This window comes from Podarcis erhardii (assembly GCF_964252035.2).
Source record: "Podarcis erhardii genome assembly, chromosome: 1".
Taxonomy (NCBI): domain Eukaryota; kingdom Metazoa; phylum Chordata; class Lepidosauria; order Squamata; family Lacertidae; genus Podarcis; species Podarcis erhardii.
The window spans coordinates 49,595,683-49,609,375 of NC_138497.1; the positions used below are offsets into that span (position 1 = coordinate 49,595,683).

A 13,693-nucleotide genomic window follows, 5' to 3' on the forward strand; every position below is an offset into this window, starting at 1 on the left:
CTTTAGGCATCAACCCCAACACCAAAGAATATTTAACAGATACTTAACATGCAATGATGAAAACCTAAAGCATCAAGTAAGCTTTTCTTGATGTAGATTGGGGTGGGGTGTGGCAGTTTGTTATGAGAGGTGTACAAGTTTGAATAAAGAAATAGAAAGTAAATGGAAAACGTTATTTTCTAGCCACTTCATCTGTGTATATGCTCAAGCACACATGCGTAGGAATTCTGCATTCTGGAAGAAAACAAACATTTCCCAAATGCTACTAAAAATCCTACTAAAGACTGATTGCAGGGTGTCTTATCTTCAGGCTTAAAAACAATCAAACCAACATAAAACTGTCAAGATGCTCTGAATTTCAAATGTGTCAAATATCAGCTTTCAAGCTAGTGTGGAAGCCAGTCAACTATTTCCATATCAACCATGTCAGGTATTTCTAAAGTCATAGTGACCTGAAGACAGAATCAGGATTCAAGATGACCTAAACAGATTGGAGAACTGAGCCAAAGCTAACAAAATGAATTTCAATAGGGACAAATGGTTCTAGACTGGGAGGAGACATGATAGCCATCTTCAGATATACGAAGGGCTGTCACATGGTTGATGAAGCAAGTCCTACCGCAGGGAAGGACCTGAACCAATGGCTTCAAGTTACAAGAAAGGAGATTCCGACTAAACATCAGAAAGAACTTTCTGGCAGTAAGAGCTGTTTGACAGTGGAATGGACTCCCTTGGGAGGTGGTGGACTCTCCTTCCTTGGAGGTTTTAAGCAGAGGTTGGAGAGTCCTGCATCACAGGGGTTGAACTAGATGACCCTTGGAGTCCCTTCCAACTCTATACTTCTGGCTTTCTAATCAATATGGAAATATCTTGATTGATTTCAGATATACTTCATGACCCCTTTTTGAAAACGACTCATTTTACTTTCAACTTCTCCAACAATATAAACTGATACCAGAAAAAATGAAAAATAAGAACTGATTTCATGGTGTACATTTATGTTTTATTTTCAATCTGAAGGCTCTTGGTGACTGTGAACAACATTTTATTGCTTTTTTTCAAGCCAGAAACTTTTAAAAGATGTATACAAAATACCAAATTAAAAAGTCAACTTTATTCATGATGCCCCCCTCGTGTCTTTACCTGCCAATAGTTGATATCGTGGCACTGTGGGTTAAACCACTGAGCCTAGGACTTGCCGATCAGAAGGTCGGCGGTTTGAATCCCCGCGACGGGGTGAGCTCCCGTTGCTCGGTCCCTGCTCCTGCCAACCTAGCAGTTCGAAAGCACGTCAAAGTGCAAGTAGATAAATAGGTACCGCTCTGGCGGGAAGGTAAACAGTGTTTCTGTGCGCTGCTCTGGTTCGCCAGAAGCAGCTTAGTCATGCTGGTCACATGACCTGGAAACTGTACTCCAACTCCCTCGGCCAGTAAAGTGAGATGAGCGCTGCAACTCCAGAGTCGGTCACGACTGGACCTAATGGTCAGGGGTCCCTTTACCTTTTAGTTGATATTATTTCTTTGCATATTGTGCCTTCTTTTCTTTTGGGGTAACATAACCCACTTTTTAAATAGTAACATCCTCTATCACAACAGGCATTTTGAAATAGTGCCAAATAAAAGAGAAAGCTGTAAAATATTAGTTGTTCTTCTCCATGATAATCATTGTCTTTAAACAAATGCAAACTTTTGATATAAAAGCTTATATGTCTTGAATTTTCGTAACTTTTTAGCCTTTCAGATAGCATTATCATTTGTATAAAATAGAATAGGCTGACTTAAAAAAACTAAATCCACTTCTACAAGCAATATATGTTCTGGTTCTAGTCTTATTGCAGGAATTTTATAAACAGTTTTTTCCTCCTTGTTCTGTGAGAGGCAATAAAGCACTGCAGGGGATATTCAGATCATTCACATTTATTTTTTCACTGTACAAAATCGTATTGGAAACTGAAGGATATTGTTACTGAAGTATATTGAAAAGATACAGTTTTGGCAGATATATATTTGACTGCTGCTGTGCTTTCCACAAGCAAACTGAAAGGCTTCCTTCATTATTTTGTTTCAGCATTTTTCAAACATAGCACATGCAAGAAGCCAGAAAGAGATGGATAGAGTCACAGGAAAGGGAAAGCTGAAGGTGACAGTAAATGGCTGTGATACAAAGGCAGATATATATATTTTTAAAAAAATATGTGTCCACTGAAAACTATCTATGGGGAGTTTCATAAATAAGCACAGTGTGGACCATCCAGTTACATACCAATTATAGGCAACACTGTATAAAATACAGAGCTGAAGGCCAAGTAATTTTATACATGAGTGCAGCTAATGTGATCTAATATTTTAAGTGAGAAAATTTTAATGAAATGTCATTAAAAAAAGAATAGATATATCTATGACCAAAAGAGCTACACTTAATTATGATTGCATGTTTAATAAAGTGTGTATTAAAAGTCTCCTTGACAAGAATTATACATAAGAGAATATTCATCAAAGGGTCAACCTTTCTCAGAGATTACCAAATTCTACCATAGCTAATAATAAAAGTCAACATAGAGTGTCATAATATAGTCATAGGTCCTGCATACTAGGAAACTGGAGAAGCAGAACTTTAATGATCCAGGACTGACTTGGTGGCATATTGAAAGTGTAACCCTATTTAATGCAAGTAATCTATAACATTTTAGTGGAGTTAACCACTAATAGATATTTCTATATACAACAAATCAATTAAGCTACACAGCTTGGTTGCAGCTATTCAGTAACAGTTTATTTTCTTTTGGGAAAGGCTTCAGAATTCTTCCAAATTGTCTGTCTCCCTTGTCAGAACTAAATTTCTAAATCAGAGTTTTTTGCATACTAGAACTAATCTCTTCCAAAGTTGTGTGTGTGCTGTTCAGATGCACTGCAACAGAAATTTATCTTACATATCAAAATTACGAATCCATACAATAGAGCTTGCTGTTCCTTTTGTTTTGATATAGGGTGGTATTTAACAATATGTATATACCACTAAATTGTAGGAAAACCTTTAAGTAGTTTACAAAACTATAAAACAATGAAATTCTCAAAAATAGTTAAAACTGGTATTTAAAAACATTCTAAATATGATTAAAATCAATAGTAGCCCAAAAGTGATAAAACACATGTAACTTCTACATGCCTGGATAGCCTTGCTTGAACAAAATATATATTTAGCAGGCACTGAAAAAATACAGCAAAGGTGCCTGTCGGATGTCAATAGGCAGGGAGATCCAAACTGTAGGTGCTGTGGCACCTGTAATAGTGGCAGTTTCACAGATCAAAGTGGTTAAGTGGACACATATGGGATAAAGTGATCCCACAAGTCAACTGGTGTCTCAAGCTGCTAAGGGATTTATATACAAATAGTAACATTTTGAACTCGGCCAAGTAGGAAATGGGCAATCAGAGCAGATGTCTGAGCCGAGATATATTCACAGTGTCTTGCTCTCATCAGCAACTATGCTTCAGTATTCTGCATTAACAGCAGCTTGTGGATCAAGCACAAGGGAAACCCCACACATAGTGCACTGCAATAATCCAGTCTTGAAGTCATCAATGCTAGTCTTACTCAGGACTCAACACTAACTCAGTTCAGAGTAGACTTACTGAAGCTCATGGGCATGACTTAATTTAAGTTTACTGATTTCAATGAACAGGACTTAGTTGAATACAAACCTTAGTTTAGTAAAGCTGGAATTCAATGCAGTGCGAAGTGGGGTATGTACGCAGGGAACAACCAGGGCACAGTGTGTGGGGTGGGTGGGTGTGCCAGAGGGGCTGTGTCTCTGGGCATGGATTTTTGAGGGGGCACAAAGCAGGTACGCACACACACAGCACTGGAGGAACCAGCACTCGTGGAGAGGAGCACTAGGCAGGGCCATGCTTGGGGCACTGGTGTGGGGGTACCTGCTTTGCACTAACCAAGTACAACATCAGCTGGCAGGGCTTCCCCCGCATGGGTGGGTAGGGCTGGGATGCCTCAATGGGCTCCTCCACCCTTTGTGCACTGCCCCTCCAGCACACGAGTGCCCGCCCCGGGCACTGTGAGCTCACTCACGCCACTGGGAAACAAGATTTGCTTGTGCAACAAGACTCCCCCCTTCTTCATCAACCCTCCAGAGCAGATTTGGGGACGCACAGGAAGCAGAAGGGATCTCATAGTGCAAGAGGACTTCATTTCATGCATGCGTCAACTTAGTTGGTGCCCTTGGTCTTTGAAGGAAATATTGGGGCCTGCACAGAAGCCAGTGCAAGGGGTCCTGCTAGCACTGTAGGGCTTCCCCCCTCTCCTCTTCTGTGCACCTCTTGTGCCTCCCCCAAATCTGCTCTGGAGGATCAGGAGAACCCCCAGAAAAAAAACAAAGGGAAAGAAGAGGGGGGCGTCATTTTGCCTGGCAAGCATAAATCCTTGTGCTGATAGAACAATCAGAATAGTGTCGTGTTGAACGCTTCCCTATAGCTAGTATCTTGATAGAGGATCTTATTTCACTGAACATAAGGAAATGATAATTTATGGAAAGATCCCATAATAATACAGTGTCCTGTAACTATAATAACACTCATTCTGTTAAACCCAAGTTGCTGTTGTTTCTTGGAAATAGTTCATTGTGGTTTCTTGCAATTTAAAGCTCTCATCCTTTTAATGACATGGGTGAAATTAACTTTCAACAAGCTTTAACAGCATTGAAAGTTTGCGATGCATTTACATGATGGAACAATTCCAAGAACATGAATATCCATCAGGATCAACTATAAAGGAAGACATGTAAAAGTGACTTTTTAAAATGCAAGAAAAAGAAGATGGAAAAGGGGGCATCTGCTAATGCAAGAATATGCATAGTTTCCCACAAACAGTGTTCACTAGAAAAACCAAAGAAACAACATACGCATCAGCAGATGTCTGTAGAGAACATACTATACTTTAATCAGTCACATAAACCCTGCAGATTAATAAATTTGTTTAAGGAATCAACAAAATGTATTAGGTCTATGTTCAGTTCAAAGAAGACATAAAACTCATATAACCAGTTCTTTTGGAATATAGTCTTCTCAGGAGTTTCAGTTTTCCATGAAAACACATAGAGAGTTACAGATAGAGAGGTTCGTTTTCCAAATGTCAGTAGTACAGTCCAATTGGTGGCCTTGCACTCAGGGAATGGCTTTTGACTCAGTAGATACCTCTGGTAATGGAACAAGGGGTGAGGCAATTTTTGCTATTTTTTTCTCCCCATGCAGCCCCCCCCCCGAAATATGCTCCAGAGAGCCGGGGGACCCTCCAGAACAGGGTAGAAGAGTGCTACAAGGGGAAATAAGGAAAACCAAAACAAAACAAAAACCACCCCAAGCATCTTTCCCTCTTCTGTTAGCAGAAGTGTCTACTAGATCAGAAGCCCTCTTATGAGTGCAGGATTTGAAAAGTGACAGGATGAATTCAGGTCTTCTGTATATCATGCCTAACATGTGCAAGTGCTTCACAGTGGCCAGCCAAATGCCAGGGGGTGCAGCTATGCAGGTGATTAAGATTATGGTCTTCCTGTTTGTCTCCAGCAGCTGGTGTTCAGATAAGAACATCAACTAAAGCAACAGTTGCCACTGCTTATCATAGTGATCCTACCTAAGTCAAGACTAAACCTGTATATGCCTTCCCCATGTATAAACAAGGAAAAAATGTTTTCAACTTCTAATATTTACTTTCGGTCCTAGTAAGGGGCAGGAAAAAATGAAGCTCAGGGTGAAATGGCTCAGGGTTGTTATAGGGATTAAAAAGCTGACTTGATAATATCAGAGCTTGCCAAAATATTGAGTAGTCTCATTAGTCCATATCCCATTCCATCAACCCAAGTAATAAGGCTAAGTTTATGTAACTGCTTGTTTGGAACTGACAGGGAAACTTGACAATAAACATCTGGCCTACTTAAGAAACAAACAAAGCAAGCCTAGTTGGGGTGGGGGAGATACAGTGGTGCCCCGCAAGACGAATGCCTCGCAAGACGGAAAACTCGCTAGACGAAAGAGTTTTCCGTTTTGGAGGTGCTTCGCAAAACGAATTTCCTATGGGCTTGCTTCGCAAGACGAAAATGTCTTGCGAGTTCCTGCGGGTTTTCCCCCCTCCCCTCCTTTTTCTAAGCCGCTAAGCTGCTTATCCGCTTATCCGATAAGCCGCTAAAATCCGCTAATAGCGCTAATCCGCTAAGCCATCAATGGGCTTGCTTCGCAAGACGAAAAAACCGCTAGACGAACAGACTCGCGGAACGGATTCTTTTCGTCTTGCGAGGCACCACTGTAGAACCTTGTTCTACAAGTTCTCCTATCATCTTATTTGGAAGATAAAGGTACTAATGGCTTCTGTGCTTTTAATATAGAGTGACTGCATGCATTGTGGGGGGGAAGGAAAGCCACATGTATTTAAAGTTCAGGAAAGCTGTGGTAAAAAAACCGCCCTAATTCTAGCCCTTTCAGTTGTACAATATAATGAAACAAACACTGAATATCTGATGTATTGTCACTTTAGTATATTTTTTAATGCGCACAGCAGTTCACATGGTTGGACAGGAGAGTTTCAGCACTACAGTGACTGGTCCTCTCATGTTAGTGCTGGGATTAGGCTATAAATCTCTGTAGCAGAACAGGGCAGATATATTGGTGCTTTCTTCATACACAACACAGTTGCTGTTTGTCAGGGACATTCAGCTATTATGTGCACAATGTCCCGGGAACCCTTGAGCTGGTGCAACATCACACCTCTTAGTGAGCTAAGGGATTTTTAAAAAAAGAGTTTAGCATCATTTTCCAGGTACTGAATGCAGCTGCAGAGCTGCAAACTACAATCTGCATCATTTCTCTTGATAAAACTGACCTATCTCCAGACCGCATGGACTAGAGATAACCATTGACTTCTATGGAAGAAAAGTAAATCCAGCCAGCTATATTGGCTACACTGGTAGATACTTAGCAAGCATTTGTAATTATATCTAGCATGATCCATTCCTTCCCATATATAAAGAGTTCTTCTAACTTTAAAAGGATCCCCACTGCAGTCTAATGAGACCTCATCCAACTTAATAGGCATGCTGCCACTCTGCTGACTGTACTGCAACAGACCTGCCTATTCCTTATAATGCGAGTTCCTTCAACACCTTACTTAGTTCTTCAGTAATCTGATCTTCTCCAGACCTCTGCTGTGCAGCCTACTTCCACAAAGAGCATGAATAAGTGAACATGAGTATATGTACAGAGCAGGTCAGTGGATAACTAAGGTATGGGAAGGTCTCGTTTATTGGGAAGTAGCCACATGTGTTGCCTACCACAGCAGCACCACACCTGGCTAGAGGTGGGAAGGAAGGGCTGAAAACAATGCCTATGGGGAGTTCTTCTATGTCTGCCTGTGGAAAGTCTCTGTAAGCACAGGAGGGAGGCTGGCTGTATGCATTTTCTATATAACAGTTATGTTCTGATGTTTGAATAGCAAAGGATGCATAGTAATTTGTTAGTAGACATCTGCATAGGATAGAACAGGGGTTGCGATCTTTTTTGGGCCAATGGGCACATTGGGAGTTTTGAGAATGTGCCGTAGGCACCAGTCACAAAATGGCGGCTGTGGGGTGTGCGGCATAAGACAAAATGGTTGCAACATCTAAAAGAGCAGAAATCACGAAATAATGCAGGCATGTCCCCTCCGCCTCCCCAAAATGGAAAAAAGGCACCTAAACCAGCCAAACGCTCACAGAGAAGCTCTTTGCACCTTTCATCTGCTCAGGACAGAAGGAAGGGCGAGTGTCCAGTTTTGCCATCTAATAAAATGTGGGCATGTTTAAGAGACGTGTTCAAGGGAGGAGAGGCTGAGCTAGTAGTGCAGATGGGAACTGAGCAGGAAAAGCAAACAATCTCTCATGCATTGGGAATCTTTGAGGGGATATTTACGGAGACTTTCCATGGGAACCACAGGAGGCATTAGTACAACACAGAGGTGCTGCATTGGCAGTCTCTGGGATAGATATTACACCTAAAATATCTTACAGTGCTTTCTTAAAGGAACAGATACTACATCATAAATCCTGTTTCAAAGAGATTTATCAGATGTATTTGATTTGTGTTTCTGAATATTTCCCATTATAGAGAAACTTTGTCCAATATTTGCAAGCATTCTATTTTAAAAAAAGAAGAATTAAGGGAAAGCATTGTTGGATGAAACAACAAGCAATTCTACCACTATCCCTGAAAACACAGGGACAGTTTGTGTGCATATGATTTTAATGTGACTATATTCAGTATTAAATCTGTATATCCTCAAAGTAATTCATATATAAAAAGGTAACTATTAATCTGAAGGAACTTTTTAATTTCTGGATGGCCTTGTTATCATCAGAGTTCATGAACTTGTGGAAGGAACATTTTTAAAAAGCTGTAGAGCATGTTATATTTATGTGTAGTAATTACACAGCATAATCATAGATTATCAAATGTGTCTCCCATTAAAGGTATAGTGCTATGCAGTAAGTGTTGGCATTTACACCAGGGTGATTTCAAACTGCTATGGTGGTATTAAACCATGCTGGACATGGTTGCAGGTTATCATGCAGAACCAATCGCACAAACTGATTTTTCCTCACTTGTGTATGGTGCAAGACCAAATAAAATAAAATAAAATAAAGGGTGATGAGTGACAATTTTGACTGTGACAGATCACGTGCAAAATATACCTCAGAAACACTATAGGTGGATGAGCACGAAGGGAGCCGAGCCTGGTTGTGCAGTGGGGAAAAGAAAACATTGTTAAAAAAGAAATGATGGCACAGTAGGTCTTAGAAGGTTTTCTGTTTAGGTGGTTCCAGCACTGAGACATTAGCAGGGGGTTCATTTCATTCCCAAAACCAGATTTTTCATACACATTTTTTTAAATAGATTATGCCATTTAAGGTGGAAACTCTAAAATACAAGTACTTTAAAACTGAACTTACATCTTACTTTATTTCCTAATAAGAAGCACCCTCTGGGATGACTGATTATCTTGATTTCAGAAATCCATAATTGTCAACTTTTAAAAAAGCTATATACATACAAAAGAACTTGAAGATTTATATGGGCAAATAGTCCAGGTTTACTATTATTTAAATTCTACAGCCTGATCATAAGCATATTTACACAAGAGTAAATTTAACTGATTTGGGGGATCTGTTTTTGGATTGTAGCCTTAATGTATTCATGATCTACCCCACAGGTTCCCTATCCCCGTTTCAGGGGATCAATTGATTGAGACAGTCTTAACTGGCAAGGGAAAATGTTCATCTGTGGGAATGTGTGCTAAGGACATACCAAACTTCTTGCTTGAGTGGGAATTGGGAGGCATGGTGGCACTGATCCATTCTGGAGTGGCTAGGCTTGCCATATGTCAGGAAAATTCCTGACATGTCCTGGTTTTCAGGTGTAAAAATGGCATGGGGGAATTTTGCCGAACTGGCAAAATGTCAGGGAAAACCAGGATGTATGGCAACGTGATGGAAAAAGCAGTGGAAAAACTAAAAACCACTATTCTTGCATTCTGTTTCTCCCCAAAAGCTCTACAATTTTGTGGGTGTCAGGAATTTTCCTTTTTGAAATATGGCAAGCCTAGGAGTGGCAGGTCCAGAAGTGGCATTGTGAGACTAAGGTTCTACTCCATACTACGGGAGAACTGTGATGAAAATCTCCCTTTCACTTTAGGGTATAATTTGTACCTCATGAAATTGCAAGGTGTGTATGTGTCTGTCAGTTTTGCAAGGGAGGGTAGATTCAAAATATTTATGGGGGTAAGAGGCTTTGCAGTATTTGAGGCAGCAGTTATTTTCTTAAGCTTTTCTTCCTTAAACAGAAAAAGAACGTCATTGCTTGAAGTGGCAACACAGCTCCAATCATCAGCCCACTGCCTTCTTGTGTTCTACACAATACCCAAATGTAAATGATACTATGTCATGATATGGTCTTGTTCCATGGCCATTGTTGGCCAAGTCATCTTTTTATAAAAACAAACAAACAACCACAGTGATGCCCTGGGTGTGGTGCTGTCTCATGACACAGGCAGTGCCATTCCTGTTCAGACATTCTGTGCTTTTCACCATAACCCTGAAATTTCCAAAAACCATGAAACTGAATTTGCATCTATTGCAATGGTTACTCAATTTCCAGGCTCAGATTAAAGCACTAGCACTTACTTGTAAAGCTGTGAATGGTTTAAGACTAGGTTCTTTGATGGACTACCTACACCTATAATAACTTGCCTGGGCCTTAAGGCTGGCTACAGATTTCCTCTGGCCTGCCACTATGATAAATAAACCTGGTGGGTACCAGGAATAGGCCCTTTTCATTTGTGGCCCCCCAGTTGTGGAATGCCGTACTCTAAGAACTCAGGCTGACAGACTCTGCTGCAATCTCTTAGGGGACTCTAAATGTATTTTTATTTTACCAAGTTTTTAACTGATGACTCCTTATACCGTATATAATTTTATGTGATATGGCTTTTATTACGTGTAAGTTGTTCAATTATTTTGCCTTTAGAATTTTACTTGTAAGTTGTCTTCTGAGGAATTGCTCTAAAAGTTTAAGCAGGAATAAATAAAATAATAACTAAGAGTGGTATCTAACATTAGTCATACTCAGAAGATGTACAAAGAACTTAAGCCTGTTAACCACCCTGAGACAGGGTGATTAAATCAATTAAAATATTTTAGATGAGTGTCATTACATATATCCATTATATATAATAAAGCATATGCACACTGATATACATGGTGTTATGACATTAAATGGTTCTGGCTATCATTCCTATGCTATGCCCTGAGAAAATATTTGACTTTGATTTCAGCATATGAAATTACTAGGGATACTGAACCCAGTAACCCTGAGAAATAAGAATAAACAGCACAAAAATGCTCATTGTAAACCATGTGGTCAGTTTTCATATAGGCAGCTTATGCTGTAATATCAGAAGTTGTTTTAGGATAATATACTGCACAAGATAAGGAGGTAATCCAAAACAAATTTTTTTTGATGAGTTCTCTTAGTTTGACTTGGTGCAAGTGTTTTTAATGATATCTGACAAGGCAGAGCTATTCTGGTTCCTTTATTCATATACACGTTTCAGCAAACTATGTTAATATATATGCTTATATATAAGCCTGTGGTGCGAAGAATCCTACATCACTTGTGTGGTCAAATTATTCTGTGGTCTCATTATGCTTAAGCTAAACTTGCCTTTTAAGTGTTAGAAAGTTATTCCTGCTGACATTAGCTACCATAAAAGTTTCCTTTGCCTGCTCTCATGCTAATATATTTTCATCATTTGAAAAACAACACTAAATTACTTTTCTCTATATACAACTAGAAAATGGAGTAACAGTTCAAAAGTTTACTGCATGACATGTCAGTAACCGTTAATCATATCTGTATGAAAGATAAGTTCCAAGATAAATCTGTCTCTCTTCTTCTTATGAACTCCCTTAGGAAAGCCTTTGTCTCACAGCCTGAGTGCCTGCACGCTTTCAATATGGGTATAATAATACTGACCTCTCTTACAGGGCCAGTATTACTTGAGGGTTTCAAGGCATGGTTTGAAGGAATATGGAGCAGTGGCCTTGCTTGAGCCAAGGAGGTTGGGATCTGGTCAGTGCCTGGATGGGAGACTGCTTGGGAACCCCATGTCCACGGCCTTGAGTTCCAGACAGCATATAAATGTAAACAATAAGTAGGTAGATAGACAGGTAGAAAAATGGTGTCAGTTCAATCAGTGTAAAATGACTACTAAATCAAATCAGAACCGAACTAGAGATAGGAATGGGGAAAAGCAAATAGTATTTGCCGCAATTCTTAATTGCTTCTGCCGATGAAGAACTAAATGTTCTTAAACCTGAGACATAATTGAGGGAACAAACAGTACCCCTAAATCCAGTCACTGAGAAACAGAGGCAGATGAAGACCTACTCCAATGGTGTCTTTAATTTACACCCTGCATGTTATTCCATTAAATTAATTGCTGCAATTTATTCCAATGGATTTTTGAAAAACATGCTCATTATCCTAGACACTAAAGGGAGCACAGAGCTGGCGCAGGGCTTATACTGTTACTTTTTCCAACCATATGCATCTAATCTACTATATTCACACCTATTTTTTTTAGTTTTCTACTTTTTATTAATTATTAATTATTATTAGATATTGATCATTAACAGCTGTCCTTTGGCAATGTTCAGGCAACATCTGGGCAATCTGATGGTAGTGTCAAGAACCTGGAGCACAGACTGAAGTGGAAAGAGCACAGTGACTCAGAAAGAGATCTTTAAAAAAAGAAAAAAAGCTCATATACAAAACAAATCTTGGGACCTGTGCATAATCCTTAAAATGTTTAAAAATATTATCATTCATTGCTTTATTAAGAACTTAATTTACACAAAACTATGGATACGGTTTTTTCTGTGATGTAAGAAGATTAACATTTAAAAAGGGTCCTTTAAATTTAATATTTTTAGCATGTTTAAAAGGTTGACTTTTAAAAGTTTGAGACAGCCAAAATGTCCTTTTGGTTTATTAGTGAGGCAACTAATTAATGCAACAGATACAGCGTTTGAAACAATGCAAAGGTTCCACCTTAAATAGGCACAAAATTATGAATTACCTTAGTTTTCAATTTATTTGGGAGAGGCAGTAGCCAAAGCTATTAAACAAAATGCTTAAAATACCATACATCTATCCCACTGTACATCTGCAATAAATCCTTTTCAAAACCAGGTTGGTATATATGACAATGAACTTCAACTCTCACCTACTTTCCCTCCTTTGCTTTTGTCTCAGATTATTTCAACGAATAAGTTATATTGTTGTTTTGTCATTGTATCATTGTTTGGTTGTATCACTGTGTGGTGTGGTGTGTGGTGTGTGAGTCCATCTTCTTTTCCATCTATCCTCATAAGCAAAACATATGCTGCAAGTGCCATATGAAATCTGGCAGATGAACCCCAACCGCCACAAGATTATTCATGGCACCTCTGCTATTTTCTCTGCCCATAAAGTAACTCTCCTCAGCAACATTAAATATTGTAGTGTGAAAGAGAACAATTTTATGTTTCAATCTCAAACCATTTCATCAAAATGTATGAGTAGTTTATGGTTTGCTTTTATACTACAACTTGAGAGAAAATTCAAACAATATCTGCCCAAACTCAGGATCACTATTCAATTTTCTGTCTATGTGTTAATTATTATTGCAAAAATGATGACATGGGAGAAATGGAGTTAAGAATTAGCCTTTCATTTTCTTCAGGGAATGAATGAATTCAAAATGGCAGGAAAAAAGCACAAAGGTTGCTTCCACCCTAGCTCTTTTTCTGGAATTGGCATCATTATTACATGTAGTTTTAACAGAGAATCTAAACGATGCTGCATTTTCTGAGTTGATCTTTTAAAAAACAAGCAAGCAAGCAAACAAAACAATAGCAAAATATTGATATTCTGCATATTGTTTAACATTTGGGGAAAATAAAGTAGCACAATCTCCTTACATCTGACCATTGGGATTTGACTTCTATGTCCAGATGGTATATATTTGGTGATTTAAAAAACAACCACTTTCTGTCAATGACATTACTATTCTGGATCTTGAATCAAACTTGTGATCTATTAAACAATGCATCCACAACCTT

At 39.0% G+C, this 13,693-nt stretch overlaps 1 protein-coding gene across 21 annotated transcripts in view; it reads right to left on the reverse strand.

Annotated features, from left to right (window-relative positions):
* GPHN (gephyrin) overlaps positions 1-13,693 on the reverse strand; it is a 246,328-nt gene that overhangs the window by 51,842 nt on the left and 180,793 nt on the right. For 11 of the 21 annotated variants that reach the window (XM_081855750.1, XM_081855731.1, XM_081855734.1 and 8 more), the window contains one exon: positions 8,726-8,767. The exons of the other annotated variants lie outside the window; for them this stretch is intronic. In XM_081855750.1, the coding sequence (XP_081711876.1) occupies positions 8,726-8,767 (42 nt within the window). The remainder of the gene's footprint in view (positions 1-8,725; positions 8,768-13,693) is intronic. 21 annotated transcript variants of the gene reach the window in all.